The sequence below is a fragment of the Crocuta crocuta genome, unplaced genomic scaffold (genome assembly GCF_008692635.1).
Source record: "Crocuta crocuta isolate KB4526 unplaced genomic scaffold, BGI_CrCroc_1.0 scaffold243, whole genome shotgun sequence".
NCBI lineage: Eukaryota > Metazoa > Chordata > Mammalia > Carnivora > Hyaenidae > Crocuta > Crocuta crocuta.
Genome location: NW_027529596.1, coordinates 1,059,722 through 1,087,237, shown reverse-complemented (window position 1 = coordinate 1,087,237; position 27,516 = coordinate 1,059,722). Strand labels below are relative to the sequence as shown.

Sequence of the window (27,516 nt, the reverse complement as noted above, 5' to 3'; positions counted from 1 at the left end):
TTTGTCCTGGAATTTAGCAATGACACTAGGTGACCAGACTTAGAAGTCAGCTGGCTAATCCTACATAGTTGCTGAAGGCAAAGAGGCTAATGGCCTTGGGCTGCACTTACTAGCTCTCTCTCGCTGTGATATTTTAGGACTATTCTCATTAATGTTGGCACTTGGAAGAAGCAAGCCACAGTCCCTGGCTTCTCAGGGTTTACCCCGGGGACAAAAATTTACCATACAGGAGTTGAACGAAAGCTGAAAATTTGCCTCAAACGTTGGATAGTCTTCCAGTCAAGAAAAAGAAAAGTAAAATTAGAAGCTCCAAATGATTCTCTTTTTAGTGATTCAGTCACAGTTTAAGGGATACCTTGAGTGTCATAGAAAAGTGGAGAATTCTGTGAATATATAATAAGTACATAATGCTCAATTCATAGCAATGATACATTTGGCAATGTAATACAAATTTAAAAAATAAACAATGGGTATTGTTGAAGACTGTAGGGATATGAAGGAAGCCAGAAGGGACTAATATGAGTATTTCTGGATGGCTAACATGAATTTTAATAGACTCTCTAATACCCAAAATGTAGTTTAATGAAGGTATAGTGCTGTTGATAAGCAGGGATCCAGCATATTATATGTTATAACACTGAAGGAATGAGGTAATATTAGTCTTGGCCAAGACTATGGCTGTGTTTCACTCTTAAGTGGTTTAACCATTATGTTTAAATCACTTGGTTAGATAAGTCAGATATATTGTTTCCTCATTGCCCTGACTGGTTGCTTGATGGAACAATTCAAATTATGTAATGGCTGAATCGTGGCAGCATTGATGGTCTATAAATATAGTCTAGTGAGAATTATGTACTTTTCAGATTAGAAGACACACTATAGATTTCCTAGCTCACCATGTGTAAGCAAATCTACCTTCACAGATCACATCTATAAAATCTCATGCTGGAAGGAATTTGGAAGGATGAATGATATATTTTGGAAATATTTGACATTTGCTTCTTGCATGATACTTGGAAGAGGTTGGGCTTTGGGGTCAGAAGATGTGAGTTTGAACTTTAATCTTGTCTCATATAGTTATGTAAACTTGGGCAAGTCCCAATCTCTGGGTGCCCACCTGCTCATTTGCAAAACAGGGGCAGTAATACCCACCACACAGGTCTGTAGAAGAGCTATATGGTTATTTGTTATGTTTGTGTTGTCAACTGAGAAACAATTCCCTGAAAATTAAAGCTAACAGGCATTTATTTGAGCAATTAGAATTCCAATGCAGGAGACACAGAATCAGGTAGAAACCTGATTGGTGTTCCAAGGAACACAAAAGAGGCAGAGTTAAAAGTTGGAAGGTCATGAAAGCAGTTCTCATTTAGTTCCTCTATGTAAAGCAGATTCTCTATGAAACTGAGTTAGCTGGGATTGGTTGGATTAATATGCAAATGAGGATTGAAACTTGTAAAATCGCATTGACTCCTTTCCAAATAAAGAATGCAAAAGATTCCCATGTCAGGGTGAGGAGGGAGGAAAGGCCTGGCCAAGGGCAAAAAGTTCATAGTTCCCTGATGAGAACCTGCATACATTCTCCTCCCTTATGGTCTCACGACCCTATTTTAAAAGAGGCTTTCCTAGCTAAGCTTGCTTGGTTTGTTGTGGCATCTCCTTCTACAGTGCTCATGGTAATAATCATCAACAGAACATGTATGACTGCAACCAAAACTGCTCTCAGAGATGGAGATGAATTGGCACAGAAGCTTCAATTTTAATGCATATCTGGTAAATGGAAGAAGAGACAAACAAATGAAGTGGACATGTCCCCTCAAATCTTGTAAGAACCTTCTTGTCTATTTTTAGCTCTCCACATCCTTTCTACGTCTTCCATTTGGCTTTCAGCCATTGCCCTTTCATCAGAGGGGCGGTGTTCAGCTTTTGAGTTTGTGTTCAGATTATCTGCTATTGCTCTTGGGTGTCTCTGTTCTCCCCCAAATAAATTGTGAGCTGCCCGAGTGTCAGAAATCTGTTATTCCACTATCCCCCACTGCAACCAGCATGGTGCTATCCTCAGAAGTTTCTGATAAATACTTGTTAACCAGTTGACTGAAATCTTGCTTGTTGATGGAGGGTATCATGCATTGGCAAACAGTGAGACAGAATGTATAACAGAATGCAACTAGCCATGTGTGTGCTACCAATAAACACAATGAAGTTAATGTGACATATCTTTCGTTATGAAAATGCATGTTAAAAACTTCCCCCGTTATGATATTCACTGCATTTTATGAAGATTATCTGCATTTTTGTTTTCTAGTTATTTTTATAATATAATCAGATTTTGATTTGTACCAAAGAGTATTTATGAACTATTGTCCTCAGATGAAAATGTTTGATGAAAAATATAAGTCCCTTAACACTTCTGGGATACATGAAACTTAAAGTCTGTTGAAAGGTCTGTTCTTTGTCCAAAAGTTGGCTTTTCTTTGGAACACTTTTTCTTGCCAGCTCAGATACCATTAATTCAATCCCCATGATTGATCACCAGCTATCGGTCAATAACAGTCCTAGCTACCAGGGACTCAGAGATGAATATGACACAGTCCCTGTCCTCAAGGAATTTATTGTCTGGTGATAGGAACATTATTTAAATAGTTACTATAATACAATACAATATAATATAATATATAATATAAATAGTTACCTCTGCATCGTGGCAAAGGCAGTGATGGAGTTCTGCACACAGTATTGTGGGACTCCCCAGCTTTCTAACCAGCCCGGGAGAGATGAAGGCAGGCAGGGGATGGGGCAAGGAGAGGCAGAGGAAACTCCCAGGAAGGGTGTTAATGCTTTGTGAGGAAGTAGGACTTAAACCCATGCCCTGTGGGGAGAATGGAAAGTGTAAGATTAGAGGGAAAGGTCACTGTCCGCTCACCCTGGCAGCCATGTGTGCAGGGATTTGAAGGAGATGAGGAAGGATGGACACAAGAAGCTCAGGTAAAAAGCTGTTGCAGTAGTTTGGGAGAGACGATGAGCTCTGTGTGTATTTTTCACGGAACTGTAGACTCTCAGGTGTTGGAAGGCACTTCTTTCATTGTTTAAATACTTACATAGTTAATAGGTAACAGGTCACTAGGTACAAAAGGACAAAAAGAACATTCAGTCTCTGTGAAAACAGGCAAATGCACAGGCATGACACGTGCTATGAGGTAGGTATAATTAGGGGTTATGGCAGCACCAGCCAGGGGCTTCTAACTAGCCCTGGGAATCAGGAAACACAGCACTGCAAGTCAGTCTGGGAAAGGAGGTTCAGGTACAGAGACCCCCGGATATGGGAAATAATATATGACAGACGTCACGTCTCTGCCAGGAAATGTGAAAATTCTGCACGGCTAAAGCACAGGCATTTGGGGCCCAGAGTGTAAAGGATATTATGTCATTGAAAAGAATGCATGTTTTACTTGAAATGCATTTAGGAATCACAAAAGGATTTTTTTTCAGCTTTTATTTAAATTCCAGTTAGTTAACATATGGTGTAATATTAGTTTCAGGTGTATACTTCCATACACTACCGGGTACTCATCACAAGTGCCCTCCTTAATCTCCATCACCTACTTCGCCCATCTCCACCTCTCATCCCCTCTGGGAACCATCAGTTTGTTTTCTATAATTAAGAGTGTGTTTCTTGGTTTGCCTCTCTCTCTCCTTTTCCATTTGTTTGTTTGTTTTGTTTTTTAAATTCCACATATGAGTGAAATCGTATGGTATTTGTCTTTCTCCCACTGACTTATTTTGCTTAGTATTATACTTTCTAGCTCCATCCATGTCCTTGAAACTGGTGAGATTTCATTCCTTTTTATGGCTAATATATTCAGCAGTCAATGGACACTTGGGCGGTTTCCATAATTGGGCGATCATAGATATTGATGCTGTATACATTGGGTGCCTATATCCCTTTGAAATAGATATGTTTGTAGTCTTTGGGTGAATGCCTAGAAGTGCAACTGTTGGCTCATGGGATAGTTCATTTCTAACTTTTTGAGGCGCTTCCATATTATTTTCCACAGTGGCTGTACCAGTTGGCATTCCCACCAACGGTGCAAGAGGGTTCCCCTTCTCCACATCCTTGCCAAAACTTGTTGTTATGCTGTTGATTTTAACCATTCTGACACGTGGGAGGTAATGTCTCATTGTAGCTTTGATTGATATTTCCCTGATGATCAAAGATATTGAGCATCTTTTCGTGCGTCTCTTGAATGTCTTCTTTGGGAAAATGTCTGTTCATGTCTTCTGCCCATTTTTAAATAGGATTATTTGTTTTTTTGGGTGTTGGTTTTGTAAGTTCCTTATATTTTTGGATACTAACCCTTTATCAGGTATGTCATTTGCAATTATCTTCTCCGATTCTGCAGGTTGACTTTTAGTTTTATTGATTGTATCCTTTGCTGTTCAGAAGCTGTTTAAAATTTTTTTTTAATGTTTTATTTATTTCTGAGAGAGAGAGAGAGAGAGAGGGTGTGAGCAGGAGAGGGTCAGAGAGAGAGGGAGACACAGAATCTGAAACAGGCTCCAGGCTCTGAGCTGGCTGTCAGCACAGAACCCGACATGGGGCTCGAACCCACGAACCGTGAGATCATGACCTGAGCCGAAGTCGGATACTTAACTGACTGAGCCACGCAGGTGCCCCAGCTTTTTTTTTTTTTTTTTTTTAAGCTTATTTTTTATTTTGAGAGAGACAGATCTCTCACAAGTGTGGCCCAAGTCAGGGCAGGGCAGAGAGAGAGGGAGAGAATCCCAAGCAGGCTTCAAGCTGTTAGCTCAGAGCCCTACATGGGACTTGATCTTATGAACTGTGAGATCATGACCTGAGCCAAAATCAAGAGTTGGACCCTTAACTGACTGAGTCACCCAGGTGCCCCATAAGCTTTTTATTTTAACAAAGACCTAAAAGTTTATTTTTGCTTTTGTTTCCCTCGCCTCAGGAGACATATCTAAAAAGAAGTTGCCATGGCCAATGTCAAAGAAGTTACTGCCTGTATTCCCTTCTAGGATTTTTATGGTTCCAGGTCTTTAATCCATTTCGAATTTATTTTTGTGTATGGCAAAAGAAAGTGGTCTAGCTTCCTTCTTTTGCATGTTGCTGTCCAGTTTTCCCAACACCCTTTGTTGAAGAGACTGTCTTGTTTTCCGTTGGATATTCTTTCTTGTTTTATTGAAGATTAATTGATCATATTAGTTGTGGGTTATGAGGTGATTTTAAGTAGCGCTGCAGCATATTGCATTTATGTTCAGAAAAGTCTTCTCCTAGAAGATGAATGGATTTCCTGAAGAAAAGGTGCGGAAGGAGTTGGGAAAGCAGTGATAAGGGTCTGAAAAAAGGTGGTAGTTGGAGAATAAATTAAAGAGGTCAAATTCGAGAATTGCTTATGGGGTGAAAATTATAACTGATGAGTCTACAGTACTCAGAGCATATGTGAACACATGGCCGCAGCCAAGAAGGCTGTGTGTGTGTGGGGGGGGGGGCTGGGGGGATGAAAAGAGGGAAGATTGATGCTTAGGATTAGGATTATTTTGAGTTGTGGGATAGAAGTTCTCGGAGCTTAGATGAGATGAATGTTTGGGGACGTGAGGATGAGAACAATAGTGAAGGGATATGATGAAAAGAATGTGAATTAATAGTATGGGAGAGAAGATGGACAAAGTGGCTGCTACTTAGCAAGAATTAGCCAAGAATAATCAATGAAGTAAGTCATTTATTCACTCCACAAATATGTATTAATCTCCAACGATGTAGTAGGTATTCTGCTAGGTGAAGAGAATACAATAATGAACCATGGGTACCAAGGAGGAGTTGACTGGCCCTGCGATTTCAGATAAGCTTGATTTTAAGTTGATCTGGTGTCCATGCTGGCCTCAGATAGTGAAAGAAAGGAAGCCATTGGCACCCATGGCATATTTATGTTCTGACTCAACCGAGCCTGAGTCTGCTCCGATGTGTAGGACGTGTGGCCCTGAGAAAAAAATTCAACTGAATCTCAATTTTTTCATCTGCAATATTAAGATAATGACAGCCACCTTGCAGGTCTGCTATGAGTATCCAAATGAGGTGCTTTAAGGGCTGAGTAGGGTACCTGGCTCAGAGTATGCACAAAAATAATTTTTGTCATCATCATTATCTGATACATGTATCTGTAGCCACAGGTAAATAAAAAACCTGGCTACCTCAGAAAAAGGAGACTTCCTCTGAATTCACTGAGGCCAGTGTGGGTCAAAACTTCACATAATATCAGAAGCAGCTTCCTCCATGACCATAGAGATTGGTTTTGTGTGGAAGGACCTCAAAGTTGCCACTACTGTAAACTTGCTTACTTTTCTATTTTCAGCAAGTGAGATCTTTACAATGTCTAATAAAACCAAAACACGATATTCTCTTGTTTCAGATTAGGTGTCCAGATTCACAGCTAATAAAAAATAATGTATGTGTGTAATGAATTGGTTGTAACTACCAAATGCCAGTGATCAGTTTGGTTTATGATGCAGGTAACATGCACACTCTAAAATAACACTGGAGGAAACCTCATGGGATGAGATGGGCTAGAGTTTTGAAGTCAGCCCAATGCATTTCTGCTAACAGACAGGGTATCCTGGGGTTTAATCAGTTGGGGAGAATATGGTGCTTATTGAGCTTGCTGGTTCTCCAGGCAGAGAGCTTCTCATAGCCCACATGGGAAGAGAAACAAGGCTGTGACCCTGTGTGGACAGCCAAAACCATTGTGGAGGCTGGAGAACCAAGCAAAGGCATTAATGTCTCAAGTCTTACTTGGGTTAGACTGAGTTTATGGAATTGAGGGTTTATTGTGTATGACTCACCTTTTCAAGGGTAGACAGCAGATGTTACTGTAATTGCAGGAGATATTGAATCTGCTCCAGATTTTACTCTGATGGGTAAGGCCCACAATAATATGAAAAAGTAGAGTAGCAGCACTATGATTTTCAGACCACTTGACTGAGTTTTTGGACCTCCAACAACACTCCCCAGTGTTGTCTCTCCATTCAAGGACATATGTAAAATATTGGAGGATGTGAATCATTTCTTCATGTTGCACAACAGTCAGTTATGGAATTATTAAAAATTGAGTGTGAACACTTTATGTCTCTTTGTTCTTGGTAAAAATCCTTGACTCCACGTTGATGTAGCAGAAAGAAACTGGGCTTTGAAAATAGCCACATGGGTTCAAAATCCACTTCTACCAACTGGGTGAGCTTGGGCAAGTTACCTTCTATTTCAGAAACCTTGAAGTCATCTATAAAATGTCAGTAAGTAAGCCTGTCTAGAGTAGCTGTGAGAATCCAGAAAGCCTGTTCAAGAACAGAGTGCAAGGCCTGAGTCTCCCTCTCCCTCACGTGATTAAGCCACCATGCAGGGACCTGGGAGAGACATCACCAAGAGCTTGAAATTCTAGATCTGGCTCTGACACTAATGCATGCGGTGTCTGTGAGTAAATCATCTGCCTCAGTGGGCTCCAGCCTCCTATGGGTAAGATGTAAGAACTGGATTCAAATTCCTCAAGGTTCCCCTCAGTTCCTGGAGGAACAACCTCTCTTGCTTATGTTTGCTTAGTCTCCACCACTGGCATGAACCTTAGTCTTCTTGCACCTGTCATACAGGCTTCTGTCTCATCAGCCCAAGGTGATCCTCCTCTCTCTGCAATAGGATAAGATTTCCTGGATCATTCACTGTGACTTGATTATAAACAACCTTATTTTATTGATTAACCTTTCCAGACTTTAGCTCTTGTCTCCCTATCCCTATCTCAAACAAAATCTGGTCCCTCTGCTCCAAATAATCCACTTGTTCACCTCTTTCCATTTTTCTTACCCCTTTACAGAAACCTGCAAATTTTATCAAGGCTTACCTACGCATGTAGTAAAATAAAAGCCTGCCTTACTCTGAGTTTTCTGTGGAGTGAAGCCCTTCTCCAACTGGGGCTGTGATGTTTTATGCCATGAGAGACTTGCAATTCCTTTCTCCTGGAAGCCTGTAGGCAGAACCATTCTGCTTGACACTCTGCATCATCTCTATAGGGGACAGGCAGATGTGACTCAGAGTGAGTTTGATTTCCAAGAACATCTTTCCTGGGGGTATGGCTAATGAGCTCACCTTTGAGTCTGCCAATAAAAGAGACCCACGGAGACACTGAGATCAGTGGAAATCCACCAGTCACAGAGGGGTAAGATGCAGACACTGGAATGGTCTACAAATGCCTGCCAGGCAACCACATAAATAGGAAACCACCTAACTCTGAGAAACCAGTTTTACTGCTTGGGTCCAGCTAACCAGTAGCTAGTTCCAGAAGTAAACTCTTAGTAGGAGTAAGAACAAAAAGCAAGGGTCATAAAGTCTACATTCATGAAGTCATAATCCAGGTTAAGGTTTGTCTTCAGGCTCTACTTTTATTTATTCATTAAATATTTGTTGTGTAGGGGGTACAGTCGAACAAAAATCACTGCTTTACCTCCCTTGGACTCATATGCATCTAGATTCATACAGTTTCACCCATTTTACCAGCTTGAACCCCTTTGTTCCTTAGTCCCACAGTCTTCTCAGGGGTTCGTTAGCAAGGCTCTGTCACACTCAGCAAAGGCAGAGTCCTGTGCTGACTGCTCAGATGTTGATTTCACTACAGTTCAGAGGTCACAGCAACAACAAAATTGGCATTGAGGTACCTAGTGTAGTGACCGACATACACTTTCTGAACATGTAAGTGACATTTGTGACTGATTGGTGTGTTTTCCAACACACTCACAATTAGTGAGTAAGTAGCTCTTTAAAGGATAAAATTAATGGTCACCAAATGATGCGAGAAAGAGAGCAGGAGATGGCATTATCCCTCATCAAAACCACAGCATTGTCATAATTCTGTAGCTCTTAATAGAGCTTCATAATTTTCAAAGTGCTTTTACACATATTTTCAAATCCTGATTGTTTAGAACTTTGATAGTTCTTCTTAATAAAAACTGAAAATGAACCAGAAATCCAGACGAATTTTAAAATATATGTCCTGGATGCCTACTATGTGTAATACCTTCTATGTCTGATGCCTTGCTAGGCATTAGAAAACTACCTGTGAACAAGAGAGACAGGACCTCTGCCCTTGAGGGAGAAAAAAGGAATACAGTACTGAGGGAGCAAGGGAGGTACCCTGAGTGCGTCTTAGAAGGTGCAGGACATTTTCTCAGGAAGCTGAGTGTCTGCTTGGCTCTGAAGGACATGGAGGACTTTGGTGAGTGAAGGAGTTTTAAATGTGAGTTTCCCACTGGCCGTCTGACAGAGTGACCATCTGTTCCACTGTCTCTGGGGATGGCGAGCAGCATGGGAAAGAGCAGGTATTTCTGCATATTAAATTATAAGCCACCAGTCAGCTGGTCAGATGAAAGGGTTTGTTTTATAATCTCTGTCTACGAAGTCACCATATGCTCACCTTTAGACTGGAACGTGGTCCTAGGACTGAACTGCTTGGCAGCTGGTGACTGTGTTCCATAAGATTAAAATTACTTTTTTAAAATTACAAACACAGTCAATGGTAATCATTTTTTTTAAATTGAGAAAGTCAGAAAAGGAAAGAAGAACAAAGAAATAAAGACTGATGTCACACTGCAGATGATATAATATTTTGCATTTTCAAATACTTCCAGTCAGCGTTTTTCACGGATACAGACATGCCGTCATTCACACTGATAAGTGGGCTCCTTCTGGATGCGTCAAGGAGGGGAGAAGGAGGTCACACAATGGTAGCTTTCTAGCATTTAGCAAGGCACAGTGGAATCTAATAAGTAGGTTTAAAGTACTGGGGAATTTTGATTGGTTTTTAGTTTTTAGGAGATAGTGGACATCCCATTCTGTAGCAAAGTTTTAGGTTCCATGAAAATCTGAGTTGAGTGTGAATATATTATTATTAGTCATTAAAATGACTTTTGAAGTAGACGTATTTCTTATCCTGGCTTTACAAAAGAATACATTGATAAAGGAAATTCAGTGAGTAGGAAATTCAATATGTAGAAGGTAAACAGCCATGTAGGCTTGCGCACAATTTTGCAAGGGTTTCACTTACCTTACTGATTCTGGATCCCAGAATGTTAACCGGCTTCAGCTACCACTTCTTAACAGAGCGTTTTGATTTAACAGAACGAAACAGAAGTGGTTTAATTGAAATTGACTAATGTGTTTTAAAGAGAGTGGATGCTATAGACTATATGACCTTGGTTGTGTTGGCCTACCTGTTTGGGCATGGCTGCATGAAGCAACATTTTCCCTGTTAATAGGGAGAAAGATTGGGAGGGCAAGGAGAGAGCCTAGCAGGCTGGGGGGGTGGATGGAGGACCAGCTACAGAGAGGAAAACCCAGTTACTTCTAATATATACTACTCATATTTCCATTCCTCTTCCTCTATTTATTGGGTACTTATTTTGTGCAAGACACTATGAGATCTCATGTAATCCTTACAACATGATGCAGGTACAATAATTATCTCTACTGCTAAGAAAATAAATTGGGAAAGGCCAGTGACCGGGCCAAGGTCATGAAGTTAGTAAGTGGCAGAGCCAGGATTTGTGCCTGGATAGTCTGAACAAGATCCCCCATGTTTTCAGCGCGCCTGGGTGGCTTAGTCGGTTAAGCGTCCGACTTTCGCTCGGGTCATGATCTCGCGGTTCGTGGGTTCGAGCCCCGCGTCGGGCTCTGTGCTGACTGCCCCCTCAGAGCCTGGAGGCTGTTTCAGTCTGTGACTCCCTCTCTCTCTGACCCTCCCCTGCTCACGCTGTCTCTCTCTCTCTCTCTCCTAGAAATAAATAAAACATTAAAAAAAAAAGATTCCCCATGTTTTCTACTCACCTCAGGAGTTCTCGTTGTCCCTTGGGGCCAGGCAGAGGCTTGGCTTCCCTAGAAAACTTTCCTACGCTTGTGTCTTCATTGTCCATTTTCTCATCAATCCCTATCAGGACTATCGACCCTGAGAGGCAGGAATACTCTCCCTTCTTCCCGTTTTGTATGGCCACCATCTTATGAAGCTGTCGGGAGAGGGGTTTCTGTCCATACCAGGCAGCTGAGGAAATGGTGATCTGGGGATTTGTCTAATATAACAAGGCCACCCTCTGTCAGAGCCAGGGATCATGCTTAGCTTTTCAGCTCTCATTCTGGGCTTCTAATCTGGAAGAAACTGCCTTAGCAAGGCTCCTTATAAGCAATTTGGGGCCAGTGATGGAGATCACAGAATTCTAAAATTGCAAAAAACCACAATGGTTACCTGAAATAAATGTCTTTATAGAATGGGGAGGTGGCTTAGCCAAGGCTGTGGAGCATGTTAGTAGAAAGGTTGGAGTAACACAGAGCACAGAGTTAGCCTGTGTTCTTACTGATTGACATATGTTATAAAGTATAAATTATTCAGATTTGAACCAAGTTGGTAATGTCTTTACTATCATTGTCTTTGGCCCATATGCAAAGAATAGTTTTATTCTTAGTGAAAACCTTTTATTCTACTTGGTGCAGGCCCTTATGGGGTTGCTTTATTGAATTTTGTTTTTTTTAAAATCGACTTTGCTCCCTTGCAGTCCCCTGGACCCTCCGAGCCACAGTCGCCCCTCCAGCCCCCCAGCCCCTGTACGCCCCACCCTCTCACCGGTGCTTTGTTTTTTTTCCTCATGGCTGTCTTCCAGCTGGGCTCCACACACCCAACTAAGGCCATTTCCTGGCTGCCATCCTGAACCAGTGCTGCAATTGCTAAAATATTAATGGCTCTCTTTGTGAAAAATAACACAGCAAAGCTTGCTGTAAATTAAAATTGCCAGAGAAGTGGAAACAATGAAATGGAGGAAGTTAAGCAAAGCCAGAATACTAAAAATGGGCTTGTAAGGCAACGGAGGCAAAGCAGGACATCTTAGCTCGGCTCCCCCTTCACAGTGCCAGGTGCAACCATGGGAAATGGCAGGTATACGGGCTGGAATTCACCATCTTGGCCACCTGGATGGGGTGCATGACGGGCGGATAGCGCCCGTGGTTTTGCCTGGCTGCTTGCTATCCTGGGTTCACTGGGGCAGAGGAGGAGGAGAGGGTGGCACAGATTTGAAAACAAAAGGTAAACTGTTGGATACAAAGATAGGAGCTGCCAGTGTTAAAAGCGCATACGGCATGCTGGTGGGAGGGCGGCGCTGAAGGGTGCTGTGGCAAATCAGGTTAGGTTCAAAGGCAAAAACGGGGGCGCCTGGGTGGCTTAGTCGGTTGAGCGTCCGACTTTCGCTTAGGTCACGATCTCGCGGTTCGTGGGTTCGAGCCCCGCGTCGGGCTCTGTGCTGACTGCCAGCTCAGAGCCTGGAGGCTGTTTCAGTCTGTGACTCCCTCTCTCTCTGACCCTCCCCTGCTCACGCTGTCTCTCTCTCTCTCTCTCCTAGAAATAAATAAAAAACATTAAAAAAAATTTTTAAAGGCAAAAACGTGGTTCTACCCTTGGCCCAGGCCTTAGTGCTTTATGTTTTAATTATCAGACTCGCCAGCCATACTCTGTCCTTGCCATCATTGTAGTCCCGGTGCCTTGCATGGTGCTTGATGCTTGGCACAAATCCCAATGCTAAGTGACATTTTCTGAATGGCTGACACGAATAATTGGAAAGGGGAGGGGCAGAGAGCAAAAACTGACCCTTAATGTTTGCAGCACAGTGAATGTTAACATTTTTATTCCTTTTATGATGAAGAGAGTACAAACGGCTGGGGACAGAGACGTCAGAGGAAGAGGAGAAACCGTGTCACCTCTGCAGAAAACACCCCTTAACTGTACAAAGAAGAGAAGTGGAGTCTCAGGGCCACCTTTCCCAGCTGGAAAATTGGGACCAACCCAAGTGAGTTTGCCAGTAACTCCCATGGCTACCGGGCATATGCCAGCCTTCCAGGCGTCCTGGCCACATCTCCAGGTGCCAGGGACTCAAACCCTTCTATTCGCAAAGCAACCAGGCCACTCTTTCTCCTAAGCTCCTGACCTGAGTCCATTCTCTGGTCTCTGTCTTCCTCCTTGTGCTTGCTGGACTCGCGCCAGATTTGCATGGGGTCTTCTGGTTTCTGCGCCATTGTCAGTACGCTGTGGTACGTGCTAACAACCTCCCTCCCATTCAGGGGATTCTTCCAGTACAAGGTCTTTAAGCTCTACCCCGTTTATCTCCCCATTTCACCTCTCTGTCTCCTCCCCCCTGGAGCACAGGGCTCTGCACTTGGACTTCCAGACAAGCGTGGCTTATGTGGAGGGGAGAGTGGAGCACATCCCCTCGAAGCTTGGTGAGGACTCTGGGTTTCATTCAAACAGACTGAGCTGCAAAGAGCCTTCCGTGCCACCCTCTTTAACCTCTGTTGTTCTCTCCACTCCACTGAACCCCTTCACACACAGCGCTCAGCCCCAGGCCTGCCCGCAGCTCATCTGGTAGTAAAAGCGGGACGGAGGCTGTGGCAGGTGCCCTGGGAACCAGGCATTTTTCTGGCTGTGAGCACGCACACTGTATACGTGGTGTGCAGGAAAGCCATTGTCAGTCATAGAAAACGGTTGCTATGGGACGTGTTGAAAGTGAGAACACGATTTAATTGTGGATTTTATTATAAGTGTGATACTAGTCAGAAAGGCCCAGAAAGCTGGCGCTGCGGTCACGAACCAGCTCAGGGAGAAGAAGAGAGCAGCGGAAACTGCTTCGGAGCTCCGGCTGATGCTGACATGTGTGGACATCCTCAGGTCTCCTGGCCCCGTTCCTCTCACCCAGATTTGGTACGTGGTGGCTCTAAACATTTGCAAATTCACAGTCATAGTCAGTCATTCGGCACATTATGAACTTCCACTGGCGATCCCTATGGGGAGAGAGTCAGAAAGCCAAGCCAGTGAGGAAAATCACTGCAGAGGGAGAAGCAGTGAACGACCTTTGGAGAATTTAGGAACCGAAGGAGCACCTAATCTCATGTTGTTCTCCATGAAGTCTCTAGAAAACCCCAGGTAACCATCTGTGAGGCCGGGAGTCCTAGACGTCTCCTCACTTGGGGCAGGTGGCACCTTGAAGGTGACTGATGGGTTCCTGGCTATGTGAGGGTCCCATTTGTCACTCGGGGTCTGCTGGCCACTGCTCTGCCCCATGATTACCTCAAGGACAAATAGGTTAACGGTTTGGAATAAAAGCATTTATTTACCATTGTCTCCACTTCACTGTAAAGACTCCTCTCTTAAATGGGCCATCCATTTGCTCATTTATTCTTTTACTGAGAACTTACCGTGTGCTAGGCTCCTCACTATACACTATGTGTTTCTGTTCAGAAAACAGCTCTATAGGGAAATGAAGTGAGGGGACACAACTCCAAACTTCCCTAAAGTGAACAAGAAAATGCCTGCCATTTGTGCACAGCAAAAATTGAACTGCATATCTGTTTTGGAGGCCAGGCATGGGGATGAAAGTACACAGCACTGTTCGATTTTGGAAAACGTGGTGTGGGTACATTTTAATGAATGTTCTTTGCTAAGGACAAACTTATGTTCTTTGTTCACCCATTTAACAAAAATCTACTGAGTGCCTACTCTGCATGGTGCTCTTCTGGAATAATAATAGAGTTTAGCAGTGATATGACAATTGTACCCACTATTTGGTGAACATCTTCAGTATACCCAGCTTTGCACTGGTGCACAGGTTTGCTCATTTAATCTTTACAGTGATTCGTGGTTTAGGTGAAGAAGCAGACTCGGAGAAATATGTGACTTTCCTTAAGATAATTAGGTGACAATTTCAGATTCCAAGAGTGTTGAATGCAATTCTGGCTCTTTCTCTTATACCACAATACCATCAATAAGCCCGTAACCCCATCAGGGGACATGGCTGTCACATCCTTTGCAAAGTCCCAACAAAGGGCAAAAATAAAGAGCCATTCCACCTGTGATCGTGAAAATCCTTCTAAAGCACAGCTGATCATTTAATCTTAGACTTATCCTTCTCCCTTCTCAACCTGCTAGGCTTGAAGAAGCAACCTTCTTTCCAGTTTGATTTATCCTCAACAACAACCAATGCTGAGAAGGTCTCCATCCAGCCTCCCATCTGGAAGATAGTTCTGGGAGACACCACTTGCCAGCAGCTATGGGGCGTGCTGCTCAGTCTATTTCAGGCTTTGGAATTTGGAGTCTGTTGCTTCAAGTCATTTGCTTGAAATGATTGGCAAGAGAGTCTCCCAGGACAAGTCCTGAGGGCCTTGGTGCCCAGCTATTTCTTAGTATTTATTCTTGCGGTTGTCAGCGGAGGACATGGCTTCTTTTAGATGCAGATTAGGAAATTGGTGGCATGCATGTTTATAAAGTGAATTTCATTACGTTAGGCAAGTCTTATTTATCCATATACCAACAGGCACAGATAAGTAGGCTCTTAAGCCAGGCATTCACATTACTCTTTTAAGAGGCTGTTAATTGATACTGAGCAAATTTTAGACTTGCTCCAAAGAGAACCAAGGGACTCACTCAGGCTCCATCTCTGATTTCTTTCCAGCACAGTGGCTCTCAGGCAGGGACACTTTTGCTCCCCAAGGGGTTTTTTAGTTGTCACAACTATGGGGGAGGGGAGGTTACAACTACCATCTAGTGACGGGGGTCAGGGATGCCGCTAAACATCTGGAATGACTGGACAGGTGCCTGCAACGGAGAATCATCTGGCCCCAGATGTCAATAGCGCTCAGGCTGAGCAACCATACCAGGAAGAACCCACTATGATTTGCATATGGAAGGAAAGCCCCTGCCCAGTAGGTCGGTCCTGTACTGATGATATTTCTCCAAGGAAGTGGCCTTGGCATCTTTCAGCAGAGCTCAAGGAACCCACATTGTGGGTCTTTAAGCCACTGGTTGTTAGTGACGGCAGCAAAATCTCACGGCTATGTTCATTTTAAACAAATGCATGACATGGTATCTCAGTTTTCCAAGATTCTGGGTTAATCCACATAATTGAAAAATTTCAAGCCAATAGGAATTGGGTATTTTAACCACCAAAATATATTTATTTTGTAGTAATTTTGGATGGCATTCTTTCTGTATTGTAGCCCTCCCTGCCTTCTTAAAAAGGTGATGCACAACTAATATTCCTGTGTATGTGGAGACATCAGAAGAATACTGAACACCCTTCTGCACTGCTATCCAGTCTGTCCTTTGGGATGACACACTTGCTAACTGTCACCAGGTTTCCTTGGTTTTTGAATTCTCAGGTCTTTACTTTTCTTAAAAATTGTGTGTGTGTGTGTGTTGTGTGTGTGTGTGTGTGTGTGTGTGTGTGTATGTGTGAGTGCGAATGATGTCATTTGGCTGCTTCTTCTCACTGGTGAAGAGCTTCATTCTAAGTATTATTTTCCCATTCATTGTTAGATTTTCTGCTTCTAGAAAATAGGTAACTCAGCTAGTTAAAAATGTATCGAAAATAAAAATGATTTATGTGGGTTTCTTATGAATAAACATAAAAGTTCTTTGCTCATGGAGCCTGAACCATGTAGTATGCCTTTTTAGAGCTGCTTAATGTTTGTTCTTTTGTTTTGTGTTTTGTTTTTTAGATTCTGGGCCATGTTAAATATGTTGACTTCAGTTAGGTGAGATGTCGTTTCATTTAAAAGCTTACATTTCCTCAAAAGATAAGTTACACTCACATTCATCATAGTCCATTATTGAATGAGTCAAAGTAGGTTTGTTTTGTTTGCAAAACATTTATGGGTCACTTCTTGGGAATTCATATGCCGTGTAAAGTGAATATCACCTGATGGAAAGTACCTGAATTGATCAATACCTCTCTCTATTTTGGTAGGAAAAGATTCTCATGTTCTTCTTATTATTTTGTTTGGAAGAGTTTGGGATAGGATTGGGAAGCTGATTAAGAAAGGAGATGGAAGAAATAGGTTTTGTCATTAAGTTATGTAAATCCTCCCTTTTCCTTTCTTGGTGTGGCTTATCCCCTGCCCTTCTGTACTCTCTGTCCCCACAACACAAGGTGGGGTCATCTAGAGACAGGCATCAAAGGGGGTCTAGTTTCACTCCTTCAACCAAGTTTGCCCTTTCCTCCTGATACTGGGTCAGAAAAAGCTCTCTTTAAATCGAGTGAAAGGCAGAGTTTAGAACATCATGGGAGACCAAGATGAGGCTTTCCTGCTCTCGAGCTGCTTGGAGCCCATCTTTAGCTCCGAAGGTGAACTGCTCCATGAAATGGTTGATGAGAATAGCCTCATTCCCATGGCTGTCCTTAACCCTGGAAACCGCTTGCTTAATTCTAGACCAAGGAGGATATAAACTAGAGAAAATTCCAGATGGAAATTCCTGCTGACGCGGTCTTTTCTGGGAGCTGGTCCCCAGCTCCTTGGACCCCCAACCCCTGGGGAGGCTCACCTTTCCACCGCAGAGAAGGTGGTGGTTGCTCCTCGCATATAGTAGTCATAATTGTAGGAAATCATGTCCATTTCTTCCCCATAGTGGCCTGGATATTCTGTGGTTAGCCTAGGCAGGAGGAATGAGAGTTTAGAGAAAAAAGATAAAACACACTATCATTACAAAGAAGAGATGGATGACGTTTGAACATTACAGGAAATCCAAGCCAGAGTTTGATGGCCTCCAGTACACCTTTCCAGGCTGCAAAAAGATGATGGGCAGTTTCCTCCCACTTCTCATCTTCCTTCTTCCTGTCATTAAACTACACACTGAAAAAGATGGAGATAAGTCCCCAGGCCTTGAGGAAATATTAATTAATGTCAATATTAGTCCATTCCATGCAAGTCCACTGGAATCATGTTTCTAAACTGTGGATTGTGACTTATTAGTGGATCATGAAATCAATTTGATCAGTTATTTTCAAATGAGCCTTAAAAATGGGGGCACTTGGGTGGCTCAGTCAGTTAAGTGTCTGACTTGGACTCAGGTCATGATCTCATGGTTCATGGGTTCGAGCCCTGTATCGGGCTGTGGGCTGGCAGCTCAGAGCCTGGAGGCTGTTTCAGATTCTGTGTCTACCTCTCTCTCTGCCCCTCCTCCATTCATGCTCTGACACACACACACTCTCTCACTCTCTCTCAAAAATAAATAAACATTAAAAAAGTTAAAGCATAAAAAGTAGAATAGGAAATATCAGAGCACATGCTAAAGGTTGTGTGTGTGTGTGTGTGTGTATGTAAAAGGTTTGTTTCAAATATACTGTATATGTGTGTGTGTTTATGATGTATGTATGGTGTAATCGTTCAATATGTATTTTTTATTGTGAGTCATGATTAAACTTTGAAAAATATTAAAATAATGTTTAATCCCCACAAAGGTAGTCTTTTCCTTGTCCACTATTGTTTTGTGGCACCTGAAACTGTTCCTGCTACGTAGTAAGTATTTGCTGAATAAATAAATGGCCTTGGGAGAGTCATTGATTCCCAACTTCCTGGTGTAGAGAAGAATGAAAACTACCTTACAGGTTTGTTATTCAAACTAATACTGGTATGTGTGCTGTGTAAATGGTAGAAGTTGAAATTGCTGCACTAGGAGCAATTTGTTTCTTATTCCTCCTCCTTTTTCCTCTTTCTTCTCCAAGATTAGGTCAATCCCAGGCCTCCCTATGAGTAGGTTTGCTGTGGTCCACCCAGAAACAAATCTAAAACCTCCTGATGCTTGTGGGGGATCTTCAGGACCAAAAATAGTCTGTTTAGTGTGGAATGGGTGTGCCGAAGTCTTTTTTTTTTTAATTTCTAATGTTTATTTTTGAGAGCGAGAGAGACAGAGTCCAAGTGGGGAGGGGTAGAGACAGAGAGAGAGAGAGAGGGAGGGAGATACAGAATCCAAAGCAGGCTCAGGGCCTGATGCGGGGCTTGAACCCAGGAGCCATGAGAGCATGACCTGATCCAAAGTCAGACACTCACTCGACTGAGCCACCCAGGCGCCCCTGCCAAAGTCTTATCTGCATCTACAAGGCAGTTAGTGAATGTCAATAATTTCATCTGATTTGGGTCCACCAGGTCATTTTGTGTTATTGTATACGTGTTGATGATAGAAAGATCTTCCATGATATACACTTAATATTGCAAGGATTATCATGAAATCTTGAAAAGAGTGATCTGTAAACTAGAAGGGCTCCTACGAGGATCTCAGGACTTGGATGCAGCAAGTCAGTGGTTAGTTCAAAATAACATGGGGCTAGTTAGAGCCCTTAAAGCCCATTCTGTAGGCTCACAATTGTTCCTTCTTTACATTAGATAGTCATCTTGTTCTTGGAATTTTCCCAAGACATAATTATGCTCCATTAGGATGCCAAGCCCAATCCAGAGTGGGTTATGTGTGTTTTGCTTAATGTGTTAATGAAAGGAAATAAGGCTCTGCTAATTCAGAAATCTATTCTGTGCTTCTAAAGAGACCGAGAACAAGGACTTCCTCTTTCTAATCAAAGTGTTAAATGACTCATAAATGGACTTAATAGGGTCTCACATGGATCCCATTGGTTTGTGATCCATGAGGATTCTAACAAGTGCTAGACTAAAGTTTAACCCCCACAAAAAAGAGGCATTGGTTGAGAATGTGAATCATGTAAGTTAGGGTTAAAATAAATGGGGTAGGAGGTGTTTCCCTTACTTCAGGGAACACAAAATATTTTACAGAACTTTGAAACACTCTTTGGATACAATGCAATGCATAACAGCTAATTGCCAAACATTTTTATATGTGCTAAGGCAGAATCTATATATGGCAATACTGCATTAAGTTAAATCTAATTGCTAAAATTATTTGGAAATGATCAAACTAGATATATATTTTGAAGTTTTTACCGATCTGACATCAGATTACTTGGTTAGTTAAACAAATTTGGACTGAAGTGGAAAAGAGAGGCTTGCATTTTCAAGTTTTAAGCTTCAAAGGGGAAAAATTGATCTAATAGTTTAACTAGAATTTTCTATTGCTTCATTTTTGGTAGTGATCAGATACAGGCCCCATTGATCAACTGGACAGTTTGTCTTGAAGCCTCTCTAGGGGGACTGCAATCCAGTAAATTTCTGGATTGCCCAGGAGAAGACATGCATGGTCGTTGGTACCTTTCCATCTTGGGCCCAGCAAGGTTTTTGTTTTACTTGATTTTTGGTTCTTGTTATTATTTTGTTACAAAACTGTGAGATGAAGTTTGGATTATTTTACAGGACCCTGGATTAAAGGAGGCCAGGGAAGGAATTTACATATTGATGGAAATTATGACACTAAACATGTAGAGAAAGAAATGGCCCAAGTCATTAGTATATTAGTATAATCTTGAATTGCCCCAAGACCTCCTAGAAAGGGAAGTACTGTTTCAATACAATCAAGGATTTTGAGTTTTAGAACCAAATAGATGTGTCTCCATTCAGTTCTTGATGACATCATGCACATACCACATGTCTTCGTAAATGAAAGCCCCAGTAATAGCTTCTATGAGAGAAAAGAAAGAATGTAAACTTTCAGAGCTAGATACTGAAACAGGGGTGTAGGGACTTGTCAGGACATCAAAAGAGGCTACAAGGAAGCAGAAGATTAGGGCTTCAAAAACGATGGCATTGGGCTTCCTGAGGGTGGGTGGGGAAGAATTCTGTGTGGTTCCAGCTTCCTTGTGAATTACTGGGTCACTTCAGGTAGCTTTTTGGCAAAATAATAATAATAATGAATAAAACAAAACAAAACAAAATAAAATCATACTGAACATTGCCATCCATTCCTAAACCAATTAAAATAATCTAGCGTTCAGCTTGGCAAAATGAAGGGAAGCATCGGTCTTCCGAATTGAATAAAGAACAGTGTCTTTATTCAATGCCCTGAAATGGGTAGATTATTGAAGCTCCTCTATTTGGATTCTCACATATTCCTTTACAAAGAACTACTAGTGTGTGAATGTGTGCTTCCTCCTATCACTTTGGATGAATGACTGTTGGGGTACACTTTCTCGCTCTATGATACCTTTTATGCCATCTGCAGGCAAGGCAAAGAACTTGACAGAGAACTTGCAAAGTGAGGAAAACTAAGCGAGAACTTAATAACGTAGAACCACTCAGACAGCTTCTTGTGTTAGATGGGGTTGAACAAGATGGAAAGAAATTAAACAACATCTTACTTCTGAGCTGAAGAAAACCCAAACTGAAGGGATTTTTAAGATTGATAGAAGATATGCTCATTAAAGACTCTTAAAGCACTGAAATTATCAACAGATCCAACCAGAATCAAAACTGGGCTGCTGAGGAGTCGGTTACCACGGATGGAGCCGCAGCTGACACATGTCCCTGCTCCTTTGGTATGAGAATGGCACGTATCACAGAGCCAGGCCCAGATATATATTATCACAGCCATTTCAAAAGAGGGAGTAGAGATACAATTTAGTTGGATAAAGAGGCCAGTTTTACTTGTTGTTAGAGGTTTGGCTGAGGACTGGTTCTAGTAAAGGAAAGGGTTTTAAAATCTATTCCTCAGCAGACAATGACTCAGTGTAAAACCGTATCAAAATCCATTTTATTATTGATTACGGAGCAGTTGAACCTGCAGTCAAACTTCATAGCACCAAGATCGGTTTCTCACACATCTATCTGCTGGTGGTAAGGACAACTGGGTTAAATGAACACCTCCTGCACACTGCAGTCAGGCCACGTGCCCCACTGGTGAGCACAGGGACAACGGGGCCTTGTCTCATGGCCCCAAGTCTGCTAGGATCACCTCCCCAACCTCATCCCCCCTGGTGGGACAGCAGAGGAGCACAGGCTGCAGCCTCCTTGCTGTAAAAACAGGAAGGACAGCCCAGCTTTTACAAGCTAACCAATCAGAAGGGAGCTTTAGGCTTTTTATAAACAAGAATAAGCTGAGAATGTTTTCTGACCCATTCTTCAGTGGGCAGCCCACATTCACTCAACACTTTGAAGAAACTTCTGGTCAATCCAATCTCTCATCCTGTTTTGCTCCTATTTTCACCATTTCCCAATCAGCACCTTATTTTATTTTAATTTTTATTTTATTAAGTTTATTTATTTTTGAGAGAGAGAGAGAGAGAGTAGGAGAGAGACAAAAAGAGAGGGAGACAGAGAATCCCAAGCAGTCTCCACGCTGTCGGCTCAGAGCCTGATGCTGAGTTTGAACCCATGAACCGTGGGATCATGACCTGAGCTGAAATCAGGAGTCAGACACTCAGCCAACTGAGCCACCCAGGTGTCTTGCACACCTTATTTTAAAGATCCTATTCTCATGTTCTATTACTTGTCAGCACCACATATGTAGCATTTACTTAAAAAAGCAGGGTCCCACAAACATGTCTTGTTTCATGATGATGGCCAATGTGGTGAACTCCTTAAGGGGTCGGTGGTACCTGGCAGCATGTAGGTCTTAATGATCCAGTTCACAGTGGCATGAAGGAGAAATTTAGCATTTGTGGAACTGATGTGTTGAGGTTGGCCTACGTTCTCCATTTAGCTACAAAGAAGATGTCCCTCTCTGGCAGGCAAATCAGTGAGAAGGTTTCTTTAAAAATAAACTAATGAGTTCATGATCAATCCCCTTGCATGATACTATTCCAGGTAAGCCAGCAGGAATGAGCATATTTCAGGTCTGACTAATTTGCTAATGGCCTGGCATCTCCAATGGGAGCTGGTTTAGAACCTGTCTCATTTATTTTTGCAAAGATGAGAACGGTGAGACCCGAATGCAGTTATGCATGAAGGAAAGCACCTGCGGAGGAAGAGCCACCTGGCTTCACCCCCAGAGAGCTGGGGAGTTGGCCCCATGGGGTGGACCTGGTGGCCCCAGGTCTCTGCCGTCACCAAGATGCCATCCTCGGTGGAGAGACCTTAGACCCTGAAGGGAGGAGAAAGAACCTCGGATGTTCATGTCTGTCTTCTTTTGGTGTTTTGGAGATTTATATTTCAAAAGGTTCAAATATGTGTCACAGCCCATGGAAATGCAGTTCCAGAGGTATCTCTGACTTCAATTAGAAGAGGAAAACCTCTAGATATTTTCCCAATTGCTCTCTTGGAACTGAATTTCTAGCTCACTGGTCACGCCCGGGGCTGCTCAGTAAGCACATTTATTTCCACTCTTCCTGGCTTTCATCAGCCACATTACATCATGGTCACCCAGGGTCTAAACATTGAGGGGAACAACTGCTTCCCACATCTCTGCTCCAGCTGAAATAACCCCTTTCTTCTCTGTTCTCACTTCTAGATGCCCACTACCTTATTCCCTGATACTTCACCTGTGTGGGTCCTAGTTTCTCCTTTGGATTGGGAGAGCTCAGTACTGTGTGGAGAGCTGAGGGTTGGGAGGCAGACAGACCTGCCTGAACAAAGTTTGGACCTTTGAATCTGTCTGCTTCTGCACCTCAGTTCCCTCATCTGTGTGAAAGTGTCATAATTTCTGGATGTGAGAAGTAAACAGCTAACCCATGGGCACGTGCTAGGTGGGTTAATAAATAAATTAAATAAATAAAAGGTGCCATCATCATCATTACTGGGAATTGAATCAAAGTCTATAAATTGTACCTATTTAAAAAAATTTTTTAAACAATACGTATTTCTTATTGAGAAACAGAGAGAGACAGAGTATGAGCAGGGGAGGGGCAGAGAGAGGGGGAGACACAGAATCCGAAGCAGGATCCAGGCTCCGAGCTGTCAGCACAGAGCCCGATGCAGGGCTCGAACCTACGAGTGGTGAGATCATGACCTGAGCCGAAGTCGGACACTCAACCGACTGAGCCACCCAGACACTCCAAATTGTACCTATTTTATATCCATTCACATTCACTGGCTGATTATATGAATTAATGAAAGGAGGAATTAATGATTATCTCTGGACTCCAGGAAAGGCAAGAGAATCAGCTAGAATGGTGCAACAGGTTACATCTATAACTGCAAGGCTTACTTTATTCTGAGGAGCTATGGGGGCCTGGCTTTGGGTCAGCCAGTACTCACTAGCCAGCAAGCCACATCTCTGAAATTGCTGCTTTTGAGGTTTGAGCATAGGGAAGGACACATCACTACTAGGCAGGCAGCACATACATTTCTAAATTATAAATATGGCACAAAAATTGTGACCGGCCACTTGAGCTGATGAAAGGTATGATTGATTCTGCTCTAGCTCAGAGTGGCTGTTGTCCCTCAAAAGGAGTGCTTTGGGCCTCAGACAGTGCAAGGCAATGATTGTAGAGCACAGAAGCATCCAAACTCAATGTGAGTTTCTTTAAAATGTAACATCCAGTCCTATTTTCTCAAAGTGTGGGTGTCTTCATCTCTATAATACCGGCTTCCAAGTGGCTCAGAGGAACCAGTGCAGAAGCCGCCTTCCTCTCCAGCCTCTGGGCACAACACAGCAGGCACCTGAGCAGGGGTGGGGGCGACAGACTCTGCAGGGGAGGTGCCTGTGGCGTCGTTCTTGTCCCTGCCGTGAGTTCGTGCCAACACCACCCGTCTTGTATTAACAGCTGAACCATGAGACCACAAGTTAAAGGTTAGTTTGACTGAGTGCTTTAGAGTGGGGAGAGAAGAATATTCTGGTAAGCTGATTTCATTATTGTGGACTACAGCTATCTAGGAATTAAGGAAAATGTTCTCTGGCTACAGACTCGAGCTTCAGGGAGAGGGGAGCTAGGCAGCAGAGAGTAGGACATGCAAGAGTCAGGATATCTAGGTTGGAGGAAAACTGAAAATGTCATCTATATTGATTCTGAAGAAGAAATTTTTTTTCTTTTCCATCAAAACACACTCTGCAATGAACCTAGTGAAAGGCCACAGGTTTGGAGAAGAACCATGAGAAAAGGAAATAGATGCTCAATTCAAAACCGTTCGTTCCTGGGACCCATTGTCTACGCGTGGCCAGCATTGCCTGCTGATGGGGGACGTTCTGGTGCGTGGCAGGCAGCAGCTGTAGCTGCTTGGAGACTGGGGATTATTACAAACAGGCTCCCAAGGGTTGTGGCGTCTTCAGTTACATGTGTTTGTGGTTGGCAGATGACTGGACAAAGAATTTGAATTTTCATATGTAAATAAATATGTGTAAATTTACATATGTATCCAATCCAGTGGGGACTGTTTAGTGACAGCGTGTCTCAATCTATCTGAAATTCACGCTTTTGTTAGAGTTCAGCGAGGCTATAATATCTAACAAGAAACTTCAGTGAAGTCAGAGCAGCACATTGGTCCCCACCAAACAAATAAATGTCTCACTCATCTGGCAGTTGGTTGGAGGATTTTGTTTCTTTTTTCCCCTGCAAGAGTGGTGCTATTTCTGAATCCTTAAATGCCTGCAAGCACAAAGATGATAGATGCTCATTTAGCGAGCTCAAAACAGTGTCGGGCTCAGTGCAGCACATAAGCTTTCAAAGTGGGAAGGAAAAATGTCCCCACACACATGCGTCTAGTTCCCTGGGAGGGAATTTACGTCAGTTGAGGTGACGTAAGGGAAGGCTTCAAATACGAAGGTTATCAGCAGGTTTCAACGTGGGAAGGTGTGGGAAAACACTCCTCACTCTGACAGGCTGTTAGAAGGATCAAAGAAAATAATGCATGTGAAAGAATCCTTTTCAACTAGAAAACAGCATCCTATCAGTGTGAGGTTTCGCCACAGTTCCTGTCCCTATGGGCTTGCAACATTCATTCTAGAAATTGATTAAGGGCCTGTTTTGTGCCAGGCAATCCTCTATGAGACACAGAGGAAGTAAGACCTAATTTTTGCCCTAGAGGCTTCATTCAGTTTAGAAAGACATATAATATAAGGAACGTCATGACTCAGGCAATTTAAAGAGGCCACTAAAATGTCTAGACGCCCCAGTGGGATAGTGAGTCATGCACGGTGCATGCGGCAATCTCCCTTCACTGCTTCTCCATGTTTTCCTTTGAAAAAGTATCACTGTCTTGGACAGCTGCGGTGGCTCTCTGCTCGACCACCATACAGTCAGAATAGATGCAGCTAAGCAAAGCCTTTCCCAGGGGGGACTTGCCTCCAAGTTGACTTGCGGTGTCTTTCTGAGTAACTCTCTCCTCTTTCCCCCCAAGCTGGTTCTGCTGACCCTCTGGGGTGGGGGGAGGGAGGGGGTGGACCATTGCAGGCAAGGCTCGAGGTGAGTTTTGCCATGCGGCCCTGAATGTCTCGGACAACTGAAGAAAATTTGCTCAACTCCCTTTTCTCATTGTTGACCCAAGGAGTTTTTTCCTTAGTATATACTTCCATGTTCATTAAATTCTTCACATCTTTAGCAACTCGTGGGTTGCATCTAAGGGAACTTGAGGGGCGCCTGGGTGGCTTAGTCGGTTAAGCATCCAACTTTCGCTTAGGTCGTGATCTCACGGTTCGTGGGTTCGAGCCCCGCGTCGGGCTCTGTGCTGACTGCCAGCTCAGAGCCTGGAGCCTATTTCAGAGTCTGTGACTCCCTCTCTCTCTGACCCTCCCCTGCTCATGCTGTCTCTCTCTTTCTCCTAGAAATAAATAAAACATTAAAAAAAATAAGGGAACTTGAAAAGTCCTTTCTAAAGTGCGTGAAAGGAAGGACACCCAGCAGGAGGAATCTGGAACCAGCCCCTGAGTGACCAAGGGAAGTCTGAGGGATCATTAGAAAATTAGTGGAATTTTAAGACATAACAATCTGGATGCCCTTGAGAGTCTCAGCATTCAAAGAAACAGGGTAAGCTTCAAGCAATGACACTCATATAGTGACACAGATTACAGACCCCATAGAACATGGGGACTCTGGGAAGATTAGATCGTGCCCCTTCATCCCACCTTTGTCTCCATCCACCCCCATCTCTGCTGTTCGATAATTTTTCTAAAATGAATGAGTCTCAGTTTCTTGCCTGCCTTGTCACCAAAAGCTTTGGGCCCCAAGCACATTCCCTGTCGTTGTTGTTTGCCTGGGAGCCAGGTGGCCAACCAGAGACTGTGTGACCATAAGATGGAGCAGACCCCCACCTCTCTTGGCAGAGACATTGGTCCTCTCGTTGATGAGACAGGCAGCCACTCCAGCTCCCTCCTCCTCTGCCTGGGGAGGAATGAGTCAGCCATTCCTGGCACACAGTGCAAGTGGATGGTTTCTTGTCTCTCTGCACCGCCAGCTCCAGACACGGGTTCTGCCTCCCGCAGGGCGATCTGGCCCCTGACTCTGATGACCTTGGGTAGAGTCAGCTTTTGAAAGGCCTATTAGTTGGTGAGGAGGCTGGATCTACACTGCAGCTGGGAGGGTTGAAGGGGATAGGTCAGCTCTGTGTGATCGTAGTTGGTGGCAATACCGGGCATATATAATTTTAATCCTCACAAAATTAGGAAGAAGGCTGAAGTTACTCATCCATTCATTGAACAGATGTTATCGAGTGCCTCATAGGTGCCTGCCTGGCGTTATTTAAGGGGCTTGGGTGTGTTGATACAAAAATGTCTGCTTATTCAGAGCTTGCGTTCTAGGGCAAGAGTGGGAGGGTGGGGACAGATTAAAAAATTGGAGTAAGTAAGTAAATTATATTTTCTGGCCTCTTCACCTTATTCTGCATGCCCTCTAGAA

The 27,516-nt window shown here is 43.1% G+C and overlaps 1 protein-coding gene and 1 pseudogene across 1 annotated transcript in view; both read right to left on the bottom strand.

The window, feature by feature from the left end:
* The window catches only part of LOC144229679 (uncharacterized), a 40,861-nt pseudogene extending 27,759 nt beyond the window's left edge, over positions 1–13,102 (bottom strand).
* The window catches only part of DPT (dermatopontin), a 29,296-nt gene continuing 14,477 nt past the window's right edge, over positions 12,698–27,516 (bottom strand). Inside the window, exons 3-4 of the mRNA XM_077761753.1 lie at positions 17,400–17,507; positions 12,698–13,864 (exon numbers count right to left, since the gene is read on the bottom strand). Coding sequence (XP_077617879.1) covers positions 13,798–13,864; positions 17,400–17,507 — 175 coding nt within the window. The 3' untranslated portion in view covers positions 12,698–13,797. The remainder of the gene's footprint in view (positions 13,865–17,399; positions 17,508–27,516) is intronic.